General features: G+C 40.7%; 1 protein-coding gene across 1 annotated transcript in view; it reads right to left on the bottom strand.

Annotated features, from left to right (window-relative positions):
* The window catches only part of LOC127436544 (flotillin-2a), a 37,959-nt gene extending 28,482 nt beyond the window's left edge, over positions 1–9,477 (bottom strand). Inside the window, exon 1 of the mRNA XM_051690813.1 lies at positions 9,264–9,477. Within this exon, the coding sequence (XP_051546773.1) occupies positions 9,264–9,312 (49 nt within the window). The 5' untranslated portion in view covers positions 9,313–9,477. The remainder of the gene's footprint in view (positions 1–9,263) is intronic.
* Between the last annotated feature and the right edge of the window lie 6,094 nt (positions 9,478–15,571).

Raw genomic sequence — 15,571 nt, 5'->3', positions numbered from 1 at the left:
TTCAAATGTAATAGTGGATTTTTTCTTTTGGTCTGGGAGCAAATGTGTAAGTGAAAATAATATTTGCTGTGATCTCCCATTCACCGCTGTTGAAGTTTACCATGCAATTGTTCACTTCCACGTTTAAAAACCCGGAGTGTGAAAAGGTCCTGAGCACTCTGGACCAGGTTTTCATTAAGGATATCTATGTATTTTGCTGCGTTCAGATATCCTTCCACCTTGACCAGTCCCCCAGTCCCTGCCACTGAAAAACACCCCCACAGCATGATGCTACTTCCACCATGCTTCACCGTTGGGATGGTATTGCACAAGTGATGAGCGGTGCCTGGTTTTCTCCAGACATGACGCTTGGAATTGAGGCCAAACAGTTCAATATTCATTTTATCAGATCAGAGAATCTTGTTTCTCACAGTCTGAGAGTCCTTAAGGTGCTTTTTTGCAAATTCCAAGTGGGCTTTCATGTGTCTTGCACTGAGGAGAGGCTTCCATCTGGCCACTCTGCCATAAAGCCCAGATCGGTGGAATGTTGCAGTGATGGTTGTCCTTCTGCAAGTTTCTCCCATCTCCAAACATGATCTCTGGAGCTTGACCAGAGTGACAATCGGGTTCTTGGTCACCTCTCTTACCAAGGCCCTTCTCCCTCGATTGCTCAGTTTGGCCCAGCGGCCAGCTCTAGAAAGAGTCCTGGTTGTTCCAAACTTCTTCCATTTAAGAATTATGGAGGCCACTGTACTCTTGGGAACCTTCAATGCAGCTGAAAGTTTTTGTAGTCTTCCCCAGATCTGTACTTCAACACGATCCTGTCTCTGATCTCTGCAGGCAGTTCCTTTGACCTCATGGCTTGGTTTTTGCTCTGATATGCATTTTCAGCTGTAAGACCTTATATAGACAGGTGTGTGCCTTTCCAAATCATGTCCAATCAACTGAATTTGCCACAGATGGACTCCAATCAAAGTGAAGAAACATCTCAAAGATGATCCAGAGAAATGGGATGCACCTGAGCTCAATTTCAAGTGTCACAGCACAGGGTCTGAATACTTGTCAATGTGATATTTCATTTTTTTTTTCTTTTTTAATAAATGTGCAAAGTTATCAAAAATCTGTTTGTTGCTTTGTCATTATGGGGTATGGAGTGTAGATTGATGTGAAGAAAAATATAAGGCTGTAACATAATAAAATGTGAAGAAAATGAAGGGGTCTTTACATTTTATGAATGCACTGTATATGGGTATATTTCAGTAATAATGTCCCTTTTGCTTACATATGCAAAATTATTTTCCAGCTAATGGTGATAATTATACACAGGACCTGTATATTTTATTAGTTTTGCATCATTGGTCACATTTTGGCTTTTTAAAAATGAACAAATCCATGTATTCAATCAATAAATAACATTATTTTTCATATTATTTTGTTACATTTTTCTTGTTTAATTGCATAATTTTTACTATTTACAAGTATGATTTGTTGAACACAAGCTACCGTCCTACACAAGCACAGTCTTTTAAAAAAAAAAAAACTGACATTTCTCTGAGGAGATTGGGCTCCATGCAAGGGTCGGATGGGTGAATGGCTAGCTCTGCACACTTTGCTAGTTTTTAATACTTTTTGTGTCATAAACAGGTGAGATTATATACACCCTGTTCCATAACTGTTCTATGAAGACAATTTGTCAAAGAATTCAAAATCCTTGGGCTCTGGAGACATTAAAAGACACTTACGTGCTCAAGCTGTTACCCCAGACAGGGCCGCAGACCAGGGACTCAGTTTGGACGGTGCAGCGGTGAGATTCAACATCAACTGTCGAGCATGTCGACAATTCTGGCGAAGGTCATTGCTGACTTCGAGGATCTTGCTGTAATACATCGATCGATCACTACCATGGAGATTAAATTCTCTGAGTTGATTACAAGAGTGTCGGTCGTGGAGAAACGGATCGATTATCTGGAGTCATCAGAGAGAGAATTAGCTGCTAATCCACTAGCGACCAAGTTAGACTTGGAGCACGTTTTGAAAAAGTTGAAAGACTTAGAGAATCATAGCTGGCGAAACAATGACCGAATTGTTGGAATTTCTGAGAACGAAGAAGGCTGAGATATGGTGAAATTCCTAGACAAGCTCTTCCCGAGTCTGCTCGACATAACAGGCCATAAGCTGGAAATCGAGCGAGCTCACAGAGTTCCAGCTCGGAGATCCACCGAAGGAGACAGGCCTCGATCAATTCTGGCCAAATTTCTGAGATCATCCGATAAGATCTTGTGTTACGCAAGGCGAGGAGTAAAGGAAGGCTTTCTTGGAAGAATCACAGCATTTTCTTGTTCCCATACTTTGCGAATTCAAAAAGAGAGAAATGTGATCGATTCAAGGAATGCAAGAAACTCTTACATCAACGGAAGGTCGCTTTTGCACTGATGTTCCCGGCCAAATTGAGAATAGATACTAAGGATGGCCGCAAAATATTTACATGCCCACAGCAAGTGATGTCCTTCATGAAGTCAATGGAATTAGTAAGTTATTGTGTGATACATTTGACCATCCGAGGAAACTGGGTGCCTTCTTTGTGCCTTCATGATCTTTGTGCTTATGCCTCCTATTGGTTGGAGTGTGTTCTGTGGAATATTTCTTGCAAAACATTGGAGTGATAAGGGCATTTTTTTGGCCAAGTGGGCCTGACTCACTGAACATTCACTTGACTGTCCGAGGAAACTGGGCGCCTTTTTTGTTTCTTTTGTGCTGGTTCCGCCTAGAGGCTGGAGTTTGTTTTGTGGAGGAACACACCTTCAGTACAGATATGTGGATGAATCTACACGTCTTTGGGTTTATCCCGCCCATTGGCTGGAGTTTGCTTTATAGATTATTTTCTGTTGTGTAATTCTGTCTCACAAAATTTGTACAGAAGCACCGGATTTGAGCAATCCAACGGCAGAGTTGCCACGGGGGCTCTCATAGGAGTACATGGACTGTTTGATTTTAGAAGGATGGACGCTGGTTGGCGCTGTTGTGTGCAGGGTTAATGTGCACATTTTTCTTTTCTCTGTTTGTTTGGTTCGGGGGGAAGTTCGGGGAAAAAGAAGGAAGGTTATTTCTTTTCTTAAACATAAGAAATACGATATTGTGTTTCTTCAAGAAACGCATCTTTCCCCACAGGAAGCTGAAAAATTTGGGAAGATATGTTTTCTTTAGTGCTGGTTCAAATAAGAGCAGGGGAGTCATTACATTAATAAGTAAACATATACAATTCAAATGTCTCAAACAGATTAATGATAAATTAGGAAGAGTCATTATTGTTTTAGCAGAAATTCATGTGCAAAGGTTGATTTTAGCTCATATTAATGCACCTAACGCTGATGATCGGGCTTCTTTATAGATCTTGAAGGGATGTTGCAAGACGCTGGCACCCCTCATGATATAATATTGGGAGGAGACTTTAATCTTTTGATGGACCCAGTCCTTGATCATAAAGAAGCAAAAATGTGCAAGCCCCATAGAGCAACATTGATGCTTCACAGGATGTGTAAAAATCTGGGTCTTACAGATATTTGGAGAATTTTGAACCCATCTGGTAGGGACTATAAATTTTTTTTCATAGGTCCTTAAGATTTATTCTAGAATAGATTTTCTTATATATATATCCAAGTCCCTCATTTCATCTGTTGTTGATTGCTCAATTGGAAACATCTTAGTCTCAAATCATGCCCTGGTGAGTTTAGAGGTGTTGCCATATACGGAGAAAAATAAATCATATAGTTGGCTCTTTAATGTATCCCTTTTGCAAAATCCTGAATTCCAACAAATGTTAAAGGCTGAAATCAATGTTTATATGGAAACCAACTGGTCCTTAGTATCCTCTGTGAGAGTGGCTTGGGAAGCACTTAAGGCAGTTCTTAGGGGTCGGATCAATCAGTATGCCTCATTCACCAAAAAATCCAAAGCATGAAAACTCATGGAACTGGAAGGGAATATTAAAGATGCCAAGGCAGAGCTGAAGTGCTGAATGTCGTCTGATGGCCTCAGAGAATTGACCCGATTGAAATACAGATATAATACTATTTTGTCGCGGATTCAGTCAGTCATACTTTGAATAGGGGGACAAGGTAGGGAAGCTTTTGGCTAGATATATAAAGCAGAGAGAGTCTTTTTCTACCATTCCCTCAGTGAAATCTGCTGGTGGTGAAATATTTACCTCGGTCATTGATATTAATAATGCTTTTAAAGAATTCTATCTTGATCTCTATAGCTCCACGTCTTTGTCTACTGATGAGGATATTAGAAACTTTGTGGAACCATTAGAACTCCCTAAACTGATGACTGAGCAAAACAATTCTCGATTCTGCGATAACCTTGGAGGAGCTTGGTGAGGTAATTAAGGCCTTGCCTACAGGCAAGGCTCCAGGTCCAGATGACTTTGCCACTGAATTTTTTAGATCTTATGCTACAGAACTGGCTCCACTTTTGTTAGAAGTTTATATGGAAGCATTAAAGAATAGAAAACTTCCTCCAACCATGACACAAGCCTGGATCAGTCTGATTCTTAAAAAGGACAAAGATCCAAGTAAGTGTAAGAGTTACCGTCCAATTTCTCTGATCCAGCTAGACATAAAAATATTGTCAAAAATATTGGCTAACTGATTAAGTAAAGTTATGACATCTCTTATACATATAGATCAGGTGGGGATTATTCAAGGCCGCAGCTCTTCTGATAACATCAGACGTCTCATCAATATCATGTGGTTGGTGTCGAAAGATCAGACTCCGGTTGCTACCATCTCACTTGATGCCAAAAAGGCATTTGATATGGTAGAATGGGATTATCCTTTTAAGGTTTTGGAAATATACGGGTTCGGGAACACTTTTATTGGATGGATTAAGTTACTTTATAGACACCCGGTAGCGGCGGTACAGACAAATGGATTAATTTCAGATTATTTTACTCTGGACAGGGGCACCCGGCAGGGTTGCCCTCTTACCCCATTATTGTTCTGTTTTGCCCTGGAACCATTAGCAGCCACGATAAGAAAGGAAGTTGATTTTCCAGGGGTGGTGGTGAGAGGTATGGTGCATAAGCATTTGCTTTACGCGGATGACATTTTATTATTCACCTCTGACCCCACTAGATTTATGCCTTGCCTCCACAGAATTATTAATTCTTTTTCTAAGTCCTCGGGATACAGAGTGAATTGGTCTAAATCCGAAGCTTTGGCTCTGACAGCATACTGCCCAGTAACGGCTTTTCAGCTGGGCGCCTTCCAGTGGCCTAAACAGGTCATTAAGTATTTGGGTATTTTATTCCCAGTAAATTTGTCTGATGTTAATTTTGACCCCTTAATAAAAAGGTTTGAGCGATGTAGGTAGGTGGGCTTCATTACAATAATCTATGATTGGAAAGGTTAATGTTATTAAAATGAATTGTATTCCAAAATGTAACAACCTGCTACATTCTCTCCCTACAGATGTCCCCCTCTCTTATTTCAAGCAATTTGATAGCATAACGAAATCCTTCATTTGGAATGGTAAGCGTCCCAGATTACACTTCAATAAATTACATAGGCCGATTGACAAAGGTGGGCTAGGCCTACCCAAGATTTTGTTTTATTATTATGCATTTGGTCTCAGACATTTAGCTAATTGGTCACTTCCATCTGAGAGAGCCCCTCCCTGATCTTGTATTGAACAGGAAGTTCTTGCCCCTATTTTGCCATTACAAAGCCTTTCTATTAAACTAACCAGAGAAGTCAAACTCCGTTATCTCGCATTTGCATGCAGTATGGACAAAAGTGTCCAGAGTGTTTAATTCTGACATTTATTTAAATGTTGCCTCGAGCATATGGATGAACCCAAAATTACATATTAATAAGTCCCCTTTCTATTGGTCAGAGTGGATTGTGAGGGAGGTTAATACACTCGGTGACCTATATGAGAGTGGAGTGTTGAGATCTTTTGAAAAATATGGTTCAACATTTTAGGATTCCCAGATCTCAGTTATTTAGGTATTTACAGCTGTGCCACTTGCTCTGTGCTATTTTTGGGGGTAGCACACACCCATCTAAATTGGCAGATACTCTGGAAGTGGTGATTACTGCCTTTGGAAAAGGTCACGAGGCATCAGTGTATTACTCCCTGTTAATTCAGAGTCTGGGGGACGGAGCTTCAACTTCTCCCAAGAGATTATGGGAGAAAGATTTAAACTTGGTATTGGAGGAGGGAGTGTGGGCTAGGATTCTAAGTCTCTTGTAGACTTAGATGGGCTGGTTTGAGTATTTCTGTAACTGCTGATCTCCTGGGATTTTCACACACAACAGTCTCTAGAATTTACTCTAAACAGTATATTTAAATGGTAGGCCAAGTTTGCTATACAGACTGGTGAACATATTCCCAATGTTGGTTTTTAAGGTTTTTAAACTATTTTTAAAAGCAAAATCCAAAGTAACCATCTTTATCACTATAAACTATGTTGCTTGTTTCAACACTTTCCTGATAAGCCTGGGGACTTTAGATCAGCAGGCCTCTCTTAAGTTGCTAACTGGACAGAGTGAGTTTAGCCTCTGGCCTCTCCAAGAGACCACTCCTCTGGGATATCTATGGCATTTCCCATCCCACTTATCCCAATTAGCTACTGGAACACAGACCCTTACTCACGTACACACATGCTGGCATCCATAATACAGTCACCAATACATAAATGTTATTCATTTCAGTTTTTCTTCATTCTGCCTCACTGAAGAATCTTAAAAGATCTTCCTGTCTTTCAGTAGAACCTTGTCTTATTTTGTAGAGGGTCGTTAATCAATATATAATCTCCTCTTGCCAAAAACAAAAAACATCCAGTGAGTGGCAGTTCTGTGGATGGAAATGCCTTGTTGATGAGAGAGGTCAACAGAGAATGGCTAGACTGTTTCGAACTGACAAAGTCTACGGTAACTCAGATAACCTATCTGTACAATTGTTGTGAGAAGAATATCATCTCAGAATGCTATTCTGAGATGCGGGTTGGTGCTGTTTTGGCGGCACGAGGGGGACCTACACAATATAAGGCAGGTGGTTTTAATGTTGTGGCTGCTCGATGTGTATACTGATATTATAGGGTCAACCATGACAGGTCACCTGGAGTCTATTGCAAGCAGCTGCCAACGTTATAGCAACCATGTTTTAAAAAAATCAATCTGGAGCCTTATTTAGTGTTTATCATGAGATATAGTATCGTTGTCATTATTATCAGAGGTATGTAAGGTATGTCAGGAAACTCCTCCTGTAATCTGACTATAGTGGCCTGCTCACTGACCATTAGAGTCAGATAATGTAAATATTCCGGTAATAAAGAACCAGTGGTAAAGAAAACTATTTCAGTCTTGCATCAAAATTCTTGTCGTATTTGACAATGTGGCACACAAAGATATTAGGCTGCCCACAATATTCTTTAAGCACAAGACAGAAGACGAAGAAGGTATTATACACTATTGCATTTACTCTTGGCCACTCACAAATGAAATGGTAATGAACAGTGCATTTTCCATTGTGTATAATGGGTATAGATTATAGTGTATGTGATTTCCCCACTGTATTCCCAGAAAAGTTTAATTCTTTCCACGGTGTTGACTTGTTGTTGGGCTCCATCCTATGACGTTTGTTATCCGGTCTGTTCACGTACATGCACACTCCTCAAAAACCAGTTAGAATGCTGCTTATGCATTTACATGACCACAATTAGCCGCGTTCCTCGGGAGAAATCTAGGTGTGTTAAACCGCTTTCTCTTAATCCTCTTTTTCTCTTAAACGGTAGAAGGGAACCAGCATTCTAGTTTACATGATGTTTCAGAATGCTGCTTTCTGCAAAAACCCTGGTCTTAAGTGCATGTTAACGTGGTCATTGATGCCATTTGTAATGCCAAAAATGTCCTGACTCCGGACAATTTAAGTGCCTTTTTTATTTCACCCAGAAACAGACAAATAGCAAGTAAAACACACACCAAAAATCATATCCATTCTCATATTTAGATCCACTGAATATGTTTTTAACTTTAAATTTAAGCAACATGTTAAATCATACAAGCTTATCCTACTCAAATGCATGTGACATCAAACAAGAATTAGGTCAGAGGTAATCCAAAAGCAATCAGATTAGATTACTTTTGCTGGGAAGATTTCTTCTAAATTGTAATCTGTTACTGATTACAAACTAGATGACTAAAATTGTTGTCAGTAACGTTATCTCTTGGGTTCAATTTTTAAAGTAATGAAACACCTTCAACCAATAGAAATGTACTGTCATTTTGGTACAATTTGCTATTTTCTATCCATGTTTGACACCTTGGGCATGTGCCGAAGCATGCCATGTTTGTTGAGGGTTCAGCCATACATCCTCTACAGATTCTCTGCTTATCAAATGCTTTGTTGCTTGAATCACTTGAAGCACAATTGAGACCAGATCAATCACGTGAATCAAAGCAGGCCCATTGCAGTCTCTGTCATGTGACTTTATTGAAAAATAACATGGCCAATGTAAATGCATTGTTTGGGCAAGTTACAGGAAATGACTTTATGCAGGAAACTGTAGCTGGCAGACCTTCACAAATCAATGAACTTCAGTCATATTTTGTGATAGTGTGTAGTGATGTGATCTTCACAATGCAAAATCTGTCAGGTTAATTAATAGGAAATCTCGGAGCACTAGCAACATTACTAAGAAGGTTTGTTAAACCTTTTCACTTTACACATAATGCATCTCAGTAAATCTGCGTTTGCAGTTTCTTTTCATTTACTTGTTTAAATCACTTCACTCTCTTGATACTCTCAGTCATCATGTTTCTAAAGAACGCGCCCACTTTTATTCTGTAGCGAGAATAATGTCAAGTCTTCATACAATCACACAATATGATCATTAGCTATAATATGATATTTAGATAGATAAGATTATTTTAAATAGTGATGTGGTAAGTAAAATAGACAAATTAAATATTGTTTACATTCATCATCATATAATCAATGGACATTCAAAAACCAAACAAGAATTTCAAGGGCATTAATGGTGTAATTGTGGTATTTGTATAACTCCAGAGACACAAAACATGTGTCGGGTGGTGATTGTCTTTTCTCATGCAACAGTCCAAATACAACAGGCAAGCATATGGATGTTTACGCACTCTTCGATCAAAACGCTTGAGAAAACATTGTACAGCTGCTTAAATTCAGATTAATAGAATACATGCAAATTATTCTTTGTTTTGTTTAGTTTCTTTGAGGATAAAAGAAGGCAATAGAGAGGTTACCTGACACCACCAAGGCTTCGTTTGGTCCTACTGTGTAGCAGTTCCCCATATTTTCCCTGTCCGGGCGACTTTAAAAAGTTGTTTAAAAGCTGAGATTCTTTTCCCCCTAAGGACAGTGGAACAGTGCAATGAAAATAGTCAAATGAGAAGGCTCTCAAACTAGACCTGTGAACACCATTACTCAAGGTTTGCAGTTTTCACACACCAGCAGTCACCGCCCTTTCAGCGATATGACCAGTGTTGCCAGATTTTTGTAGTTAAATAAGCAACTTGGGCTGGAAAAACAAGCACAAAATAAGCGACCTTTGCTTTTAATAATATTATAATTATTACTTATATACTATATATATATTAAGACTTGATAATTGCCTAATTGCTATATAGCTATAATAAAAGTGATTTGATTTTGATTTGATAGCTCAACAGCAAAAGACACAGTGACTCCTGCCAGCATCCCTCCATTCATTTTTGGATGGACTACTAAAACTCTTAATGTATAACCTTGCAATTTAATAATGATCTTTGCAGCTTAACACGCTGCCTTACTGTCATTTTGAAAATATTAGGTCACTTAATCTATTCAATAAATACATTATTGGTATTACACATACCCTACCATAGAAAAAAAATAATATTGGCATATTATATTTTCTTGATGTAAAGACAGAGGAGGAAGGGTCATCTTAAGCGAACATTAACACCAAGTAAAGCCTAAATAAAAATAAATTGTATGGATAATTTTAATCACAGGTCTCTCAGTCAAACTCCAACAGTATCATATCAAATAATGCATCCAGTGAACACTTGGAAACAACGGAGAAACTCACCTTTTACCTTTATTTTTTCATATCATGTCATTGCGTGCTGCCTAGTGACAGTGCCACTCACTGATCCAGTTTTTCGGTGTAAAGCGCGAAGATGCGCGTGTCGGTTTGGACAAGACACTTCTGCAAGCCATATGACTGACACACCTGATGTAGAGTGCAGCTTGAACAGCAGCTATTTAGTGGTGCGTCAAACTTTATTGTGCTAAGTGTTAAGCCCCAGCAAGCCCAAAAAACGCCGACTGAATACTGAAAATAAGTCCCGCAAAAAAAGCGACTTTATAAAAAAAAAAAAAAAGTCGCTTAAAATAAGCGGAATTGGCAACTATGGATATGACGCCTGTACTATGAGCTACACACTAGGGGTGTGTTTCAATACAAGTGCTCATCACTATGCCCTCTCTTCGAAGGGTGTACTCTCTAGAGTGAGAGCTTTGGAGGGTTGAATGATGTAGGGCTCAAAATATCGGTCATATGGCACGCACTTCAACATCATGTTTCTATGCTATAGAAGCGGGCTGATGAACATAATCAGAAATATTCATACATGATTTGCCTCACTAATAACTACTTTAGAATGCAAACACAAAATGCTTCAATTTTTATAGACTTTATGAAAAAAATTATAAATATTAGTTTTATTTTTTATTTTTATAGACTTTATGAAAAAAAGTATAAATATTAGTTTTATTTTTTATTTTATTTTAAATAACTAGTAAAACAAATGTTCCATTACTAAATAAATAAAATGCCATGGTGTGTAGGCTACTTATTTTATTTCAACTGCTTTATAAGAATAACAGATCAAGCTCATTTCAAACAGAACGCTAGGGGTTTAAATGTTTTAAAAAGTTTTTATAACAAGCTTAAAGCTTTTAAAAACCATGGAGATGATGGAATGTTGCATGTTTTTTGTTTATAGAACCAGAGTAGCCTATATTTAGAGGTGCAGCTGGTTTAATTTACATTACACTTGTCAAACTTGCGGATGCCAGCGAGGTGTCCATCAGTTGTTCAACCCTACAGAAACATTCATTTTGAAGCAGCTATTTATGAGCACTTAGAACGACTCTTTAACATGTTGGCCATTCGGAGGCTGATTGATCCCGTTTGGAACGCAGGGCAGAACGGTGTTGTTCTTCAACTTTCCAGGAGAGTCTGCCGGCAGGTCATCCCTGTCTACCTAGATCAGGGAGGGGACAAGAGGAGGGAAACAATAATAACAAAAAAACACGGTACATACACTGTAACAGTGATATTACCAACAAAACACAATAAGAATATTTAAAAAGAGAGGGAAAGGCCAACACGGAGCAGCAGTGGGAGAGAGAGAGGAGAGAGAGAGAGAGAAAAAAATAAATACATTTACTCGCCGGTTCTCCGATACACCGTAGCCTGGTCCCCAGCCACTCCTCCGCCCTTTAGCAGACGACAGCCACGCCTCCCTGGGTGGATTGGAGGCATTCCAAGCGTTTCCGGTGGACGGAAGGGGTCTCCCCCGCCCCTGGCAGCGGTCCTCCCACTCCAGGCGGTCGACCAGGAGCCCCTCCCTGCACGCGGTCGGTGGTTCTCCGACCCCGCCGTGTTTTAGCGGCTGGTAGAGATCTTCTCCGCCCTTGGTAGCAGCCCTGACCACTCCAGGCAGTCGGTTAGGACCCCCTCCTCATTCCTCCGCTCTCAGGCAGCTGGGCTCCAAATGCTTCGGTACCTTTTGCCAGACGGTAGGAGGGTGAAGAGTTTATGTGAGAGGTGCGTGGGGTCATCCACAATGCTGGTGGATTTGCGGATGCAGCGTGTGGTGTAAATGTCCATGATGGAGGGAAGAGAGACCCCGATGATCTTCTCAGCTGTCCTCACTATCCTCTGCAGGGTCTTGCAATCCGAAACGGTGCAATTTCCAAACCAGGCAGTGATGCAGCTGCTCAGGATGCTCTCGATAGTCCCTCTGTAGAATGCGGTGGGAGATGGGCTTTTCTCAGCCTTTGCAGAAAGTAGAGACGCTTCTCTGCCAGGTGAACACCAAGGAATTTGGTGCTCTTGACGATCTCCAAAGAGGAGCCATTGATGTTCAGTGGAGAGTGGTCGCTCCATGTTCTCCTGAAGTCAATAACCATCTCTTTTGTTTTGTCCATGTTCAGAGACAGGTTGTTGGCTATGCACCAGTCCATTAGATGCTGCACCTCTTCTCTGTATGCTGACGCATCGTTCTTACTGATGAGAGCCACCACGGTCGTGTCATCGGCAAACTTGATGATGTGATTCGAGCTGTGCATTGCTACACAGTCATGAGTCAGCAGAATGAACAGCAGTGGACTGAGCACACAGCCCTGGGGGGCCCCAGTGCTCAGTGTGGTGGTGGTGGAGATGCTGCTCCCGATCCGGACTGACTGAGGTCTCCCAGTCAGGAAGTCCAGGATCCAGTTGCAGAGGGAGGGGTTCAGGCCAAGCAGGTTCAGCTTTCCAATCAGGTGCTGAGGAACGATTGTGTTGAATGCTGAACTGAAGTCTATGAACAGCATTCAAACGTATGTTTCCTTATTGTCCAGGTGGGTGAGGGCCAGATAGAGGGTGGTGGCGATGGCGTCATCTGTTGTGCGGTTGGGACGATACGTGAACTGCAGGCGGTCCAGTGAGGGGGCAGCTGGGTCTTGATGTGCCTCATGATGAGCCTCTCACACTTCATGATGATGGGTGAGAGTGCAATGGGATGGTAGTCATTGAGGCAGGACACTGAAGACTTCTTTGCACGGGGACGATGGTGGTGGACTTGAAGCACATTGGAACGACGGCGCTGCTCAGGGAGATGTTGAAGATGACAGTAATAACATCTGCCAGCTGGTCTGCACATCCTCTGAGCACTCTGCCAGGATGTCTGGTCCAGCAGCCTTCCCTGGGTTGACTCTGCATAGAGTTTTCATCACATCAGCCGTGGTAAGACATAGCACCTGATCGTTGTGAGGAGGGGTGGTCTTCCTCGCTGCCACGTCATTCTGTGCCTCAAACTGAGTGTAGAAGTCGTTCAGCACATCTGGAAGGGAGGCATCACTGTCACAGGCAGGTGATGTTGTCCTGTAGTTTTTAAAACTTCAAATGTCTTTGGCAAAAATAAATGCTGTATCATCGGATTTCTATTTTTTCCCCCCAAAAATTAAGTGTTTAGTATTACATTATCTTACTAACATGTATTCATTTGTGTAATTTTAACACTGATAGTGGAGGTTTTTTGAAGTTATGTCATGATACTGGTACTTTTAAATGAAGACCTATGTTATGAAATGACGTCACACAAAGAAGGTAACATCAGCCGTTCAGCAAAATAATGTTGTAATTATTTGAAGTGTGCAACTCTTCTATTTTATGTTTTCCTTTATTTTAATCATATGTGGTCAAGAATTACATGGCTGTTGCAATAGCCTGTATGTAAACAGCAATAAAATCATCAGTATAAGTTCACAAATAATTAAGCCAGATATCATGCACAGAATCGCAGATCATGCAGAAGCCAGTTTTACCCACTGAATGTCCACCCTGGCCCGGTCCACCAGAGTTGCCAACTTTCTATCAGCCAACGGACACAACGGGACATTTCCAAAAACAGGACCCACCATCTGTTCCCTTAACAGCCCACCTAATAGGATGGATGTCTGAATTTTTAAAGTAATTTAGCTTGACCGGTAGGCTATGACTTATAACATCACTATCAGACCTTTCCTTGTTTTTTTGTTTGTTTTTTTTACAGGAAAATACTGGCAATATTGTCCAGCAATAGTTAATGTAAAAACCTTATTACATGAAGCTACTGCATCTGTAGTTTAGTTATTTACTGATACTGTATTTGGTACCTGGAGTAAATTACCTAAAAAAATAATAAAATGTACAGTAATTAGCTATAAAAATAATAATAATTATTATTATTATCATTATTATTAGGGGCCAAGCCCCAAATGGGCATAGCTCTGATTGTATTCATTAGTTTAAATATATACATATACATACACTATATTGCCAAAAGTATTCGCTCATCTGCCTTTAGACGCATATGAAATTAAGTGACATCCCATTCTTAATCCATAGGGTTTAATATGATGTCGGCCCACCCTTTGCAGCTATAACAGCTTCAACTCTTCTGGGAAGGCTTTCCACAAGGTTTAGGAGTGTGTTTATGGGAATTTTTGACCATTCTTCCAGAAGCGCATTTGTGAGGTCAGACACTGATGTTGGACAAGAAGGCCTGGCTCGCAGTCTTCGCTCTAATTCATCCCAAAGGTGCTCTATCGGGTTGAGGTCAGGACTCTGTGCAGGCCAGTCAAGTTCTTCCACACCAAACTTGCTCATCCATGTCTTTATGGACCTTGCTTTGTGCACTGGTGCGCAGTCATGTTGGAACAGGAAGGGGCCATCCCCAAACTGTTCCCACAAAGTTGGGAGCATGGAATTGTCCAAAATCTCTTGGTATGCTGAAGCATTCAGAGTTCCTTTCACTGGAACTAAGGGGCCAAGCCCAGCTCCTGAAAAACAACCCCACACCATAATCCCCCTCCACCAAACTTCACAGTTGGCACAATGCAGTCAGACAAGTACCGTTCTCCTGGCAACCGCCAAACCCAGACTGGTCCATCAGATTGCCAGATAGAGAAGCGTGATTCGTCACTCCAGAGAACGCGTCTCCACTGCTCTAGAGTCCAGTGGCGGCGTGCTTTATACCACTGCATCCGACGCTTTGCATTGCACTTGGTGATGTATGGCTTGGATGCAGCTGCTCGGCCATGGAAACCCATTCCATGAAGCTCTCTACGCACTGTTCTTGAGCTAATCTGAAGGCCACATGAACTTTGGAGGTCTGTAGCGATTGACTCTGCAGAAAGTTGGCGACCTCTGCGCACTATGCGCCTCAGCATCCGCTGACCCCGCTCTGTCATTTTACGTGGCCTACCACTTCGTGGCTGAGTTGCTGTCATTCCCAATCGCTTCCACTTTGTTATAATACCACTGACAGTTGACTGTGGTATATTTAGTAGCGAGGAAATTTCATGACTGGACTTGTTGCACAGGTGGCATCCTATCACAGTAGCATGCTGGAATTCACTGAGCTCCTGAGAGCGGCCCATTCTTTCACAAATGTTTGTAGAAGCAGTCTGCATGCCTAGGTGCTTCATTTTATACACCTGTGGCCATGGAAGTGATTGGAACACCTGAATTCAATTATTTGGATGGGTGAGCGAATACTTTTGGCAATATAGTGTATATATATATATATATATATATATACAGCTCTGGAAAAAATTAAGAGACCACTGCAAAATTATCAGTTTCTCTTGATTTACTATTTATTGGTATGTGTTTGAGTAAAATTAACAGTTTCGTTTTATTCTATAAAGAACTGACAACATTTCTCCCAAATTCCAAATAAAAATATTGTCATTTAGAGCACTTATTTGCAGAAAATGTCAACTGGTCAAAATAACAAAAAAGATGTGTTTTCAG

This window comes from Myxocyprinus asiaticus, chromosome 4, assembly GCF_019703515.2.
Source record: "Myxocyprinus asiaticus isolate MX2 ecotype Aquarium Trade chromosome 4, UBuf_Myxa_2, whole genome shotgun sequence".
In the NCBI taxonomy this organism is placed as follows: Eukaryota; Metazoa; Chordata; class Actinopteri; order Cypriniformes; family Catostomidae; genus Myxocyprinus; species Myxocyprinus asiaticus.
This window is presented reverse-complemented; position numbering and strand designations above follow the sequence as displayed.